The sequence below is a fragment of the Zeus faber genome (assembly GCF_960531495.2).
Source record: "Zeus faber genome assembly, chromosome: 10".
Taxonomy (NCBI): Eukaryota; Metazoa; Chordata; class Actinopteri; order Zeiformes; family Zeidae; genus Zeus; species Zeus faber.
Genome location: NC_137199.1, coordinates 21,044,845 through 21,057,664, shown reverse-complemented (window position 1 = coordinate 21,057,664; position 12,820 = coordinate 21,044,845). Strand labels below are relative to the sequence as shown.

Below are 12,820 nucleotides of genomic sequence, written 5' to 3'. Positions count from 1 at the left end.
CAAACGAAACGTCCAATCAAACGGCGGCCATCTGTAACAGTGGGCGGGGGCTGGGGAGGGGGCGGGGCTCGCCGACCGGAAGCGCCCGCGGACTGGCCCGGCCGGCGTCGAGAAGCGGCGAGGGGGGGGCGGGGCCAAGCAACCGGAAGTGTCTCCCGACTGGCCCGGCTGTCACCGAGAGGAGAGGAGACCATTTAACGCCGGCTCGCCTGGGAAGAAATGCAGCGAGGGGAGGAAAGAAGCCCGAGAATGGCGACGGCCGAGCGGTAGGGTCATGACGCCGAGCTGAAGGTGAGTTGCGTGTCGCGTCGACGCCACCCGGGGGGGCGGCGGTGATAATCCAAGGGAGGTTGAAGGTTAAACCCCCCGAAAGGCGGGTGGGAAAAAAAAAAGAGAGAGAGAGAGAGAGAGAGAGGAAAAAAAAAAGGGGGAGGAAAAAAAAAAAAAGGAAAAGGGATCGGCAGGCTGCGTGACATTGAACCGAGGAGGTCGTTTAAAGAGCCGGGCTCCGTTCCGCGACCCGGGTCGTGGAAACACCTCGTTGGCACCAATTTATTCAACCAGCATAAAGACTCTAGGCTCCGTGTCGACGACGACGACGGCGGCGGCGGCGGCGGCGGCGGCGACGACGAGGTTTGCGACCCGTCCCGTCGGTTATAATGTCATCCTAGCTTGACACCGATCGGGGTTTTCCTGCGTCGCCGCGACGGGGGTCGTGGGCTGTCCGTGCGGGATCTCCGGCGCGCCGGCTCGCCCGCGGGTCGCATTGACCGCTCGCAATGCGAATTATTAATGGGGGCACATGGAAGGTAGCAGCTGTTAGCTAACGACCTTTGGAGACGTCAGCTCCACTGGCTGGTCAGACTGGGTGTTTTCCCAATGGTGGGGGCTCATCCACAGGCCTCCAGTTGCTGAAGCACTCAGTGATTCCAGTCGCATTGATCAGATCACAAGACCAAGGAGGGGGGCTGCCGCCACTGTTTTGTGGGGCTTTTTTTTTTTTTTTTTTTTTGCTGCAAAAACCTAAAATGTTGGGTTTGTTCCACCAATAAAACATTTGCCTTTGTCGCCCCCCCCATCTCACACCCTTATTTGTTGGTTGTTAATGTGTCATAAAAGGAATAAAATAGGATTGAGGACTTCTTTGCTTGTGTAAATAGGGGGACTAGTATTGGTGTGTTTATGTTAATGATTGCAGTGAACGTATACTATGATTAAATTTGCTCCCAACAGCAGCATATGAAAATAATACCCCTTTCAGATATATATAGACAATATCATCAGATTAGCTAGAAAACGAAAGCTTTGTACTCGTAGTGTTTAAAACACCCCATCTCTTGCTTATTTTGGTGGGATGAAACCAACAACCCCTTTGCCCTGGCCACCCTCTTCTCACAGCCTTTCTTTCTATTAATGTTTCAGAATAAAGAAGATAGTCAAAGACAACCCCCCCCACCCCACCCTCCCCACCCCAACCCCACCCAAAAAAAAAAAGTGAGGATTTCTTTGGTTTTCTAAATGGGGGACTACGGGTTCGGAGTCCTGGTGAAGAACAGCAGTGGTAACAAGTCTGCTTTCCCCGTGAGGATCCCTCCACACCTCCAGCCCCAGCCCCAGCTCCAACACCACCACCACCACCATCCCTCCAACCCCCCCAGCCCCTCCTCCGCCTTCGTCAACAGCGCTTGCTCTTCCAATGGGGGCAGCGCTTGGCTGTTCCCCGCAGTAGCACAGCACGCGAACATGCAAGATGAGATTCTGGAGTCGGACAAGGCCAAAGGTCTGGACCTCCAGGACGTGCCAGACAAGTCTCAAGGCCAGCCTCGGGCTCTCTCCCCGGCCCAGCAGGAGGTGAGCGGCGGCCTAGGGGAGCTTGATGGATCCCTGACGGAGGATCCGCCAGAGAAGGGCTCACTGGAGAGCAGCACCGGGAAGGAAAAGCTGAGGATGGAGTCGCCCGTGCTCGGTGGTTTTGACTACCAGGACTCCCTGGGAATGGGCACCAGCTGTGCACAGTCTGCTTCCTCGTCTTCGTCCTTGACCAGCTTCAACAACTGGTCCCCTGCCGTCCCGTCCAACCCGTCCTCGGTGGTCGGGGAGGACGTCGGCGGGTTCTTTGGCCCTGCTGGCTCTAACGCCAACGGACCGCCACTTCTGTTCCAGAACTTCTCTCATCACGCCGGGCCAAGCTTTGGGGCTGGGGGCAGTTTCTCCCCTCAGATAGGACCGGTCTCCCAGCACCATCCTGCTCCTCCTCCACCTCACCCCCAGCACTACCATCCCCATAATCAAGGCGTTGCGCAACAGCACCGACGCTCCCCGGCAAGCCCTCACCCACCGCAGCCCTCCTTCCCTCCACACCCCCATCGTGCCGGAGCCTTCACCCAGTTGCCCCACCTCGCCCCGGCTCAAAGCAAACCCCCCTCACCTTGGGGGAGCTACCAGAACCCCTCCACCCCGACATCCACTTCCTGGAGCCCTAGTGGGGGCTACAGTGGTTGGGGAGGCACACAGGGGGTGCGGGAATATCGTAGGGGGCTTAATGGGGGGATGACGGCCCTCAACTCAATTTCTCCACTAAAGAAGTCCTTTCCTAACAGCCAGGTACATGACATCTTTATTTGGCATTGTATACAATACAGTCAACTGATATGAATTGCGTTAAATGATCAAACTGTATTTTCAGATCCCCTCACAGAAGTATCCCAGAAACAGCTCTGGGTTCAACCACAAAGCCTGGATGGAGGACACTATGAGCCGCACTGACAGTGTCTACCCTTTTCAGGTAATATGACTCATTCTCTGGATTTCTTTCAAATGCGGAGTATGACTGGCTGATGATTCATCATGTGTATATATATTTTTTGTGATTTCATATTGTCATGCCTCAGTAGTCTGAAATATTTCGGGGAGTTTGTGTGCGACATTTGGATCTACAAATACGTTTATTTGGGCTTTTAATACCACTCTAGTTCAACATGACAATCCTCAGTTTGAATCTTACACTTGGTATATTCAATTTATAAGGAGATCTAATGAGATGTATTAATTTTATACAGAAAAAGCCATGATTATCTGTAACTTGTGAAGATATGCCAGAGGGCACAAACTTCTCTCAGTTCTCCTGTTAATTAGCTCCCCGCTAATTTTGGACTGATGTCAACTTTTGATATTGTGAGATTTAATTATGATTCATATTCATTTAGTCGAGCAGTGAAACATAATCCGGGCCTGGTTTTCATTTGACTCTGCCTTTTGATCAATTTTCAAATCGACTTTTAGGATTCTTGCCTTCTGGGCTGTTCGGTGATCGGTGCATGACGTTGTTTTTTTTGTTGTTTTTTTTACAGCAGGAGAGAACACGCTCCTTTGATGGCTTCAGTATGCACTCTCTCGAGAACTCTCTGATTGACATTATGAGGGCTGAGCAGGATTCCTTGAAAGGTTGGTTCCCACACTGACAAAATTGAGTTTTTTGCCTGCATTAGGGAATATTTAATGGTATTTAGGAGCGTTTATCTCATGCGATTGATAGCAGGTAGAAGGGGAAATTGAGTCACTGCGTCTATACGTTTTCTTCATTGCACACACAAGTCAAATTGTAGTTGATCTGTCTGTGGTGTAAATGTGTACTGTGTTCCCTGTTGAACTAATGTTGGACACACATGCAATATTTGTGCTGTGGCTATACTTGGAACTCTGCCTGACAAATCCTGTCATAAATTAAACACTGTGCCTCCGTTTTGTCACATTCCTTCTCCAGGAAAGCGCTCTCATCGTAGGGAAAGAACCTGCAGGACGTTTTAAATTATGCTAATGTAGGCCAGTCAAAGCAAGCACTTTCATCGCTCCATGCCCACTCCAAATTGTTTTTGCAATGTGCTTCCATTAGGTTTTTTTTTTTTTTTTTTCTTTTATCCCCCATTAAATGTGATGATATTCTTAGTTTTTTCTGTCAGTTAGGCTGAAGGAAAAAAATTATATCAAATCAATAACACAGATTTTATGAGAAAAGAGAGAAAATCCTGATTAACCTTGAATCGTGTTCTGTCTCTTGCACTGTGTTACTGTATATGCAGAGCAACTCTGCAGGTTTCCCTAGCCTCAATTCAGTATTCAACTTTCCTCGATTTGTCGCAGTTACGCTGACCAGAGCACTGCACACAATTTGTTCCAACATGATCCTACATTAGCTAATGACCTATTGGAGACACATTGGAAATGGCCTGTTTTGTGTCTTGTAGGCCGCTACGGCTTCTCTCACCAGGCTGGGGACGGGCCTCTACCGATTAATGGTATGTTAATCATATGCATGCAAATCTGTTTTAAGGGACCTGTATTGATTTGTAGTCATTTTGTATGCCCCTTGGAAAACAAAACAGTTGTCAATAGTGCTCTGTATTGTCTTACATGCAGCCAGGAGTTATGGCAGACGACGAGGTAAAGTGTGAATGTGTCCGTCTCTGTTTTTGCTAAACGCTATCTTAAAAATAGGCCGGGCGGTTCGCCTGCTGCCACTGTTTTGCCTGTGTGTTTTGTCTGCAGACTCTTATGTGTTGCTGCTTCTTCCATCTTGAAATGTTCCCTTTTTTGGGGGCCCTTTTTGCAGCTGGGCCTCAATGTCCTCCTTGGCTTGTTTGCCACAAGCTTGTGATGATGATTATTTGTTGTCAAAATTGAATCATTCCCCATTGTGATAGTTTCCAAATCTAACAAGTTCTTCTCACGGTTGAACCATGAGCCGTAATGTGCAGACCAGATCATTTCAAGTCATTCTTTCACCTCGTCCCCATAGGCCATTCCTCCCTGTTTCCCATGGAGGATGAGCGCTCCTTTGGAGAAGAGGAGTCAGGGGACCAGGGGCTTGCCGGCCTTGGCCCCGCGCACTGCTTCCCCCACCTCAATGGGGAACGCGTGGAGCGCTACTCACGCAAGGTGTTCGTAGGAGGATTGCCCCCAGATATAGACGAAGGTATAAGAGGACACTAAACCCCCACCCCCTTATTATGTTATGGGAGGGTTTTGTCGACAGGGTTTGTTCTTAATCTAAACCAGGACGACACTAACCCTACTTAAATTAATTCAGAATTTAAAAATGCCTTTCTGAGACGTTGCTTAATTTAAGATGAATTTGTTCGAGACTAGGAAGTCCTAGACTAAGGTAATGAAGGACTAGTCACCTCCTTCCTTCTGGTCTTGGTGCTGGTCTTAGTCCACATCAACCTTATCGACCTAGAGGCCCATGTCCATTAATCCAAAGATAAGCCTGCCTCTGGCCAGGGTTAATTTAAGACTTCACTTAGACATAGATTAGCTCTGAAAATCAGTTGTTGTTTTTTTTTTTTAACCAAGACGAGGACAAGTCTGAGACCATTTTAAACTACGACTGAGAGGCCGTTTCTCTATCTTACCTTTGCGACCTCCTGACTCCATTGTCTCTCAGATGAGATCACCGCCAGTTTCCGTCGATTCGGCCACTTGTTTGTGGACTGGCCCCACAAGGCAGAGAGCAAGTCCTACTTCCCACCAAAGGGTGAGTTAAGAATGTGTAGTATTTCTTCTTTGCGTGTTTTCTGTACATTTCAAATATTAATGTCATTATATGTGCATGACTTGCGGCATATTCCCCCCTCTCTGCCGGTTTTAGGATATGCGTTCCTGCTCTTCCAGGACGAGAGCTCTGTCCAGGCACTTATCGACGCCTGCATCGAGGAGGACGGCAAGCTGTACCTGTGCGTCTCCAGCCCCACTATCAAGGATAAGCCTGTGAGTGTCTGTCTCTGTCTGTGGTAGTAATCCTCACGATGAATGTTCAAATCACGGAACTGGTGGCAGAAACGTATGCCGGGCTGAGATGCGCCAAGCGATATACCTCGCCGCATGCAAAATGGCTGCCAACTAATTGTCTATTCTGCTATGCAAATTAGCTTTGTTGTGAGTACAGATGCTGCAGGAGACTCGACAAGCGGGAATGCTCATCTGCTATTCTGAGGTTTAGCAGAGTCTCGGTGGCCATGGTAACCTGGGATGCCTCCCGGATGAGGCTGGGTTTCATGTGCTGCACCAGCGTTTTTATTTATTCCTTTAATATGTGTCGTGTGTGTGTGTGTGTGTGTGTGTGTGTGTGTGTGTGTGTGTGTGTGTGTGTGTGTGTGTGTGTGTGTGTGTGTGTGTGTGTGTGTGTGTGTGTGTGTGTGTGTGTGTGTGTGTGTGTGTGTGTGTGTGTGTGTGTGTTATAAATATTATTTTGAATGCTTGAGATCTACTGAAGGCAGGATGGAATTGACTAACAAGAATAACATGAATATATTAAATACATATATATTAAAATATATTAAATAAATAAATTGCAGAATATACTTTCATACTGATCTATAAAACTGATCATCTGCTTTCTGGAGATGCTTGGTGACTAAATCATTAAATTTATTTCTAGGTCCAAATCAGGCCTTGGAACCTCAACGACAGTGACTTTGTGATGGATGGCTCTCAACCGCTTGACCCGAGAAAGACCATTTTTGTCGGGGGAGTGCCACGCCCGCTGCGTGCAGGTACGTACAAGGCGTTGGTAAATAACGTTTCAGCCAAAGTCGTTTGTCTATACAAACCACTTGTGTCCATGTCTGGTCCTTCTAGTGGAGCTTGCTATGATCATGGACCGTCTCTACGGCGGAGTGTGCTATGCCGGGATCGACACGGACCCCGAGCTGAAGTATCCCAAAGGCGCCGGGAGAGTCGCCTTCTCCAACCAACAGAGTTACATCGCGGCGATCAGTGCTCGCTTTGTGCAGCTGCAGCACGGGGAGATTGATAAACGGGTGAGTCACCCTGTCCTCCATGAGACGCCATCATAACTTTTATTGGCTCCTGATATCTGATGTGAAGGCAAGACAGGGTTATTTGTACAGCACCTTTCATACACAAGGGTAGTTCCAAGTGCTTCGCATGAAGCATAAAATTCATTATGTTAAAGCAAAGAAGACTATAAGTGCAGAAACCAAAACGGATGAAAAGTATAAAGTGGAATGAGCCCACAAGCTTAACTCTGCAGTTATGTTGGTCAAATTAACCCCTTTAAAAAAAAATAAGTTTGAAAATCTTGTGAAAAATATTTAAAAGCATGAAACCTTTTCTACTGATGTTGGGTTGTAACCATGAAATGCCAGGTAAATTTAATCAAGCAAAGTTGGGCCCCCATGGATCGGGCTTATTGTTCCAGCACATCCCACAAATGCTCAATCGGATGAAGATCTGGGGAATTTGAACACCTTGAACTCTTTCATGTCATGTTCCTCAAACCATTCCTGAATAATTTGCAAAAGCAGTGTGGCAGGAAGCATTGCTGCATGCTGAAAGAGGCCACTGCCATCAGGCAATACTGTTGCCATGAAGAGGTGTACTGTCTGCAACCATGTTTAGCTTGGTCATACGTTTCAAAGTAACATCCACATGAATGCCAGGACCCAACGTTTCCAGCAGAACATTGCCCAGAGTATCACACTGCCTCTGCCGGCTTGCGTTCTTCCCATAGTGCATCCTGGTGCCATCTCTTCCTCAGGTAAACAATGCACACGCACCCGGCATCCACATGATGAAGAAGAAATGTGATTCATCAGACCAGGCCACCTTCTTCCATTACTCCATGGTCCAATTGTTACGCACATGTGTCCATTGTAGGCACTTTTGGTGGTGGACAGGGGTCAGCATGGACACTCTGACTGGTCTGTGGCTACGCAGCCCCATACACAGCAAGCTGTGATGCACTGTGTGTTCTCACACCTTTCCATCATAGCAGCATTAACTTTTTCAGTATTTTGTGCTACAGTAGCTCTTCTGTGGGATCGTATCGGACCAGACGGTCTAGAATTCGTTCCCCACGCGCATCAATGAGCCTTGGGCGCCCATGACCCTGTCACCGGTTGTCCTTCCTTGGACCACTTTTGGTAGGTACTAACCACTGCATCCATTGAACACTCCACAAGACCTGCCGATTTGGAGATGCTCTGACCCAGTCCTCTAGCCATCACAATTTGGTTCTTGTCAAAGTGGCTCAGATCCTTACGCTTGCCCATTTTTCCTGCTTCCAACACATCAACTTCACCGTTCACTTGCTGCCTGATATATCCCACCCCTTGACAGGTGCCATTGGAACGAGATGATCAATGTTATTCACTTCACCTGTCGGTGGTTTTAATGTTGTGGCTGATCTGTGTATATAGATAGATGGATATATAGACAGACAATGAGATCAAGATTTCATTGTAATTAATAAAGGTTACATTGAAACATTGCGTTTTGCGTCCTTGAAAATTGAAAACATAGTACTTGAGAGTCCTTGAATTTCATTTTGTACAGTATCGCCAGAATGAACCCTGTTTTATAGCATATTGCCATTTTATTACTGTGCTGCTGTGACACTATCCATCTAATCCGCTGTCCTGTCCTCCCCTCCCTCCAGGTGGAAGTGAAGCCATACGTCCTGGACGACCAGCTGTGTGACGAGTGCCAGGGAACGCGCTGCGGAGGGAAGTTCGCCCCCTTCTTCTGCGCCAATGTCACCTGCCTGCAGTACTACTGCGAGTACTGCTGGGCGGCCATCCACTCCCGGGCCGGCCGCGAGTTCCACAAGCCGCTGGTGAAGGAGGGCGGGGACCGGCCGCGTCACATCTCCTTCCGCTGGAACTGAAGGTGGAGCGGTGGGGGAGGGGGGCGAAAGAGGGGGCCGACGGGGTGGGGGGGGGATTCATTTAGGGAGGGTCTTGGGGCTATTCTATAGAAAATAAATGCACTTTTCTTTTTGCTGGTTCCTTTAAAAGAAGAAAAAAAAACAACTACTTAATTTATTTTTTTATTTTTTAATTGGGCCTTCTAAAAGAAGTAATTGCTTAAAAGAAAAAAGTAAAATCCCATTTATGTTTAGAATTTTAAGTTAAGTGCATGAGTTTATGGATGCATTAGATTTGGAATTAGATGTTTTTCTGACTTGACTGTAATTTCTTTTCTTGCATTAGCTGGCGAAGCTGCTTACATTTGTTGTCGATAACATGAGATTTGAGTGGTGTGCGGTACCGAAATCAGTATGACTACAGGAGTTGGGTTAAAGAAGGGTGCATTTTGTTACTTTTTATTTTATGCATGCAGGACTAGAGAACAGCTGTACAACTTACCAAAGGTTGAGCGGGGGTGGGGGGGGGGGACAAAAACACAACTGAGTTGAACAGAGTAGGAACACAATTTAACATGGTTTGACAATTAAACTTTTCCGGACGTTCAGATTCTAGCATCGAAGGTATGGCGACGAAAACCTCTGCTCGGTCTTTTTTTTTATTTTTTATTTTTTTTTATTTTTTATTTAAACTTTGAGATGGCGGCAAAGAGTTTTTATGTTTTCGGTTTGAAGAAAAAGAATGAAAACGTCCAAAAAAAAAAAAAAGGAGGAGGAGAAAAAAAAAAAAAGAGGAGAAAAAAAAAAGAAACTACACTTTGTGACCAGTAAATTGCAAAACCAAAGATTGGCCTAAAAAAAAAAAAAACTTATCAAATGCAGATGTTGACCAGAGAGGAAGGCGGGAGGAGGAGGAGGAGGAGGAGGAGGCTGACGTTGTCTTGAGTTTGGGGGTTACAGGTTTCGGAGCGTTGAGAAACGGCCCCGCAGGGCTCAGGTATTGGCAGTGGTGTTTGCTCACTTTATCTTGTCAGGGATATTAGCACTGGAAGTGAACATGCTAATGTAGTGTAAACCAGTGGGAAGGCTCGGTCCGGTCTCCCTGCGCTGTCCACGCTCCACCGCCACTGGAGCCCCCGTCACTGGCGTCGTGGGTGGGGAAAACAGTCGTAGCTGGACACTTTGAAGAAACTTGCTGTCACAGAGATAAATATATTATTTTATACATGGCCTGCTGATTTTTGTACAGTGTTTTATAGCCGATTATTTTGTCATGAACATATATACATTTATTATGCACTACTTTTCTAAATATTTTTTTCAATAGTCATTTTAGGCACATTTTTCACAGATGGGAGAACTCCTTTTGCAATACCTCATTTTTTTTCACTTGGTGAAAAATAATTTTTGTACCTTTTGTTACTAAGAGATCTGCATTTATGGTAAACCTTAATTTAAAATAAAAAAAATATTAATATAATTTTCGATTTAGCTTTTTATATATTTAAGTGCTAATAAATCTCAATTGTTTGGTGCGTTGGTGTGATTCTGTAGAGGGGAGGGAAAAAAGAGGGGAAAAAAAGAAAACCCATTATACAACTTATTCTCAGTCCTAATCAACATTATTACAGGATCCTAAGGCATGGAAAGACCTTTCTAAATGGATTTTGATAGTCTCTGAAGATATATTCTGATATTTTGCTTGTAGTTGTAGTCAATGACAATATCATAAGGTAAATGTTTTTTTGGCTTTCGAGTGGACGTGAAATCTTCCCTCGTATCACCGGGATGAATGACGGCTGTTTAAATATTTAGATCTTCTTTCTGGGGCTGCTTCTGAGTTCTAGTTATTCTTGGCATGCATGATTATGAAAAACAAAATAACATGGCTAGTGTTAACCGCAGGACCTATTGCAATGCACTAGATCGCCCTTATACCCCCCCCCCCCCCCCCCACACACACACACACAGCCCCTCTCTCTCCCCGTCGATGACTTCTTTTGTCTCTTCACACGCCTCTCTCTCACACACACACATATATATACACACGCATGGCGACAACACGTGGAGGAGTTTTGTGAAACGTGCAGGACACTCGCTAGGAACGATTGTTTTTTTTGTTTTTGTTTTTTTTGTTGTTTTTTTTAAGTGGAGAGAGTGGATCACTTGACACCCCCCTTCCCCTTCCCTTTGTGATGTGGCATGCTTCAGGAAAACACGACCTGAATGTGATTAATGTTGCAAGTTAACTTTGAGCCATTATGTGCAATACTTATTCTTTCCAGAAAGAAGTCGCTGCAGTGCAAAGTCATTAATCCACGACGGATCATTCGATCGTTCACACGTTATTTGTTTTATGAGAAAAAAAAATTAAATAAATCATGCTGGTGTCTGTAAGAGGGGAAAAAAAAATAAACAAAAAAAAAAGTTCTTTTTAATTTATACCTGAATTTTATTTTTAAACATTTAGTTGTTTTTTGTGCTTTTATTTACTTATTTTGCTACTACCATGCTACTGTGATTGAAAACATTGTAAATACTAGGTCGATAATGTATTTAGCATTTGCTATATTTTCAATTGAAATGTATATCTTTAATTTTGATCAGATTTGTTATCTATTTTTTTTTTTTTCTTCTTCTTTTTGGGGTGATGTGTTAAACCTCTCGTGTCTAGTTTTCTAATTGCTGTATTGTGCTCCACATTTTCGGATGAAAAATAATATTGATATGTTTGCTAGTATTACTTGATTGCAAATTTTCAATAGTTTTTAATTGTATGCTGGCAATGTTTTATTTATTAACTTTTTTTTTACTCTTTTGATTTTTATTAAGTCATTTCACATTTATAATTTCTGATTTTTATATTTTCCTTCTGATTAAGTTGTGCTAAAATACAGACGTCAGTTTTTATGGTTGGCTCGTAGTATTGAAGTAAGATGGAAGATCTATTGTCATATATTCATTTGCAGCCAACTATTTATAACTGTATGCATACATTTGAAGTATTTGTAATGTGAGATGTTGAATGAATAAAATAACTGTGACAAAAGAATTTGCGCAACGATGTCAAAGTAGATGGAATTACATCTTTTTTAATTTCAATTCCAAATGAGGGCTTAGAGAATCTTTAGTCTGTGTGTATACCTAGTTTAAAAAAAAACAACTAAAAAATCTAAATGACATTGGGTCTGAAGTATTTACAGGCTCAAGATTGTGTCAGGCATTGCTTCTGATCACTCGCCAAACATGAGCTGAACATCCACCGATCAGCCACAACATTAAAACCACTGACAGGGGAAGTGAATAACATGGATCATATCGTTCCACTGGCACCTGTCAAGGGGTGGGATATATGAGGCAGCAAGTGAACAGTCAGTTCTTGAAGTTTATGTGCTGGAAGCAGGAAAAATGGGCAAGCGTAAGGATCTGAACCACTTTGACAAAGACCAAATTGTGATGGCTAGACGACTGGGTCAGAGCATCTCCAAATCGGCAGGTGGTGTGGGGTGCGGTTGTTAGGCCCTATCAAATGTGGTCCAAGGAAGGACAACCGGTGAACTGGCCACCGGGTCATGGGCCCCCCTGGTCCGATCCCACGGAAGAGATACTACAGCACAAATTACTGAAAAAGTTCATTCTGCTATGATAGATGTCAGAAGACAGTGCATCACAGCTTGCTGCGTATGGGGCCGTGTAGCCGCCGATCAGTCAGTGTCCATGCTGACCCCTGTCCACCGCCGAAAGCACCTACAATGGGCACGTGAGCGTCCAAACTGGACCATGGAACAATGGAAAAAGGTGGCCTGGTCTGATGAATCACGTTTTCTTCGTTTACAATATGTGGATGGTCGTGTGTGTGCGCGTTGTTTACCTGGAGGCAGTGTGATGCTCTGGGCAATGTTCTGCTGGGGAACCTGGGGTCCTGGCTTTTATGTGGATGTTACTTTGACACGCTCCACCTACCTAAACACTTGTTGCAGACAAAGTACGCCCCTTCATGGCAACCGTGTTCCCTGATAACCGCAGGATAATGTGCCTTGGCACACTGCAAAAATTATTCAGGAATGGTTTGAACATGACGAAGAGTTCAAGGTGTTGACTCAGCCTCCAAATTCCCCAGATGTCAATCCGACGGAGCATCTGTGGGATGTGCTG

The 12,820-nt window shown here is 45.3% G+C and overlaps 1 protein-coding gene across 3 annotated transcripts; it reads left to right on the top strand.

Moving 5' to 3' along the window:
* Positions 1-174: 174 nt before the first annotated feature.
* Positions 175-8,686, top strand: LOC307236221 (cytoplasmic polyadenylation element-binding protein 4-like; the record flags this gene model as incomplete). 3 transcript variants are annotated; one of them, XM_080008560.1, is made up of 11 exons in its annotated part: positions 175-291; positions 1,423-2,604; positions 2,687-2,785; positions 3,354-3,444; positions 4,245-4,295; positions 4,796-4,972; positions 5,444-5,533; positions 5,648-5,766; positions 6,437-6,551; positions 6,637-6,818; positions 8,459-8,686. In XM_080008560.1, exons 2-11 carry the CDS (start codon positions 1,519-1,521, stop codon positions 8,684-8,686), a joined length of 2,238 nt encoding a protein of 745 aa, XP_079864686.1. In that variant the 5' UTR covers positions 175-291; positions 1,423-1,518. The 3 variants fall into 3 exon arrangements, with proteins under 3 accessions (XP_079864686.1, XP_079864684.1, XP_079864685.1); XM_080008558.1 differs by having other exon boundaries at positions 3,351-3,444; XM_080008559.1 differs by lacking the exon at positions 175-291 and adding an exon at positions 537-633 and having other exon boundaries at positions 3,351-3,444.
* Between the last annotated feature and the right edge of the window lie 4,134 nt (positions 8,687-12,820).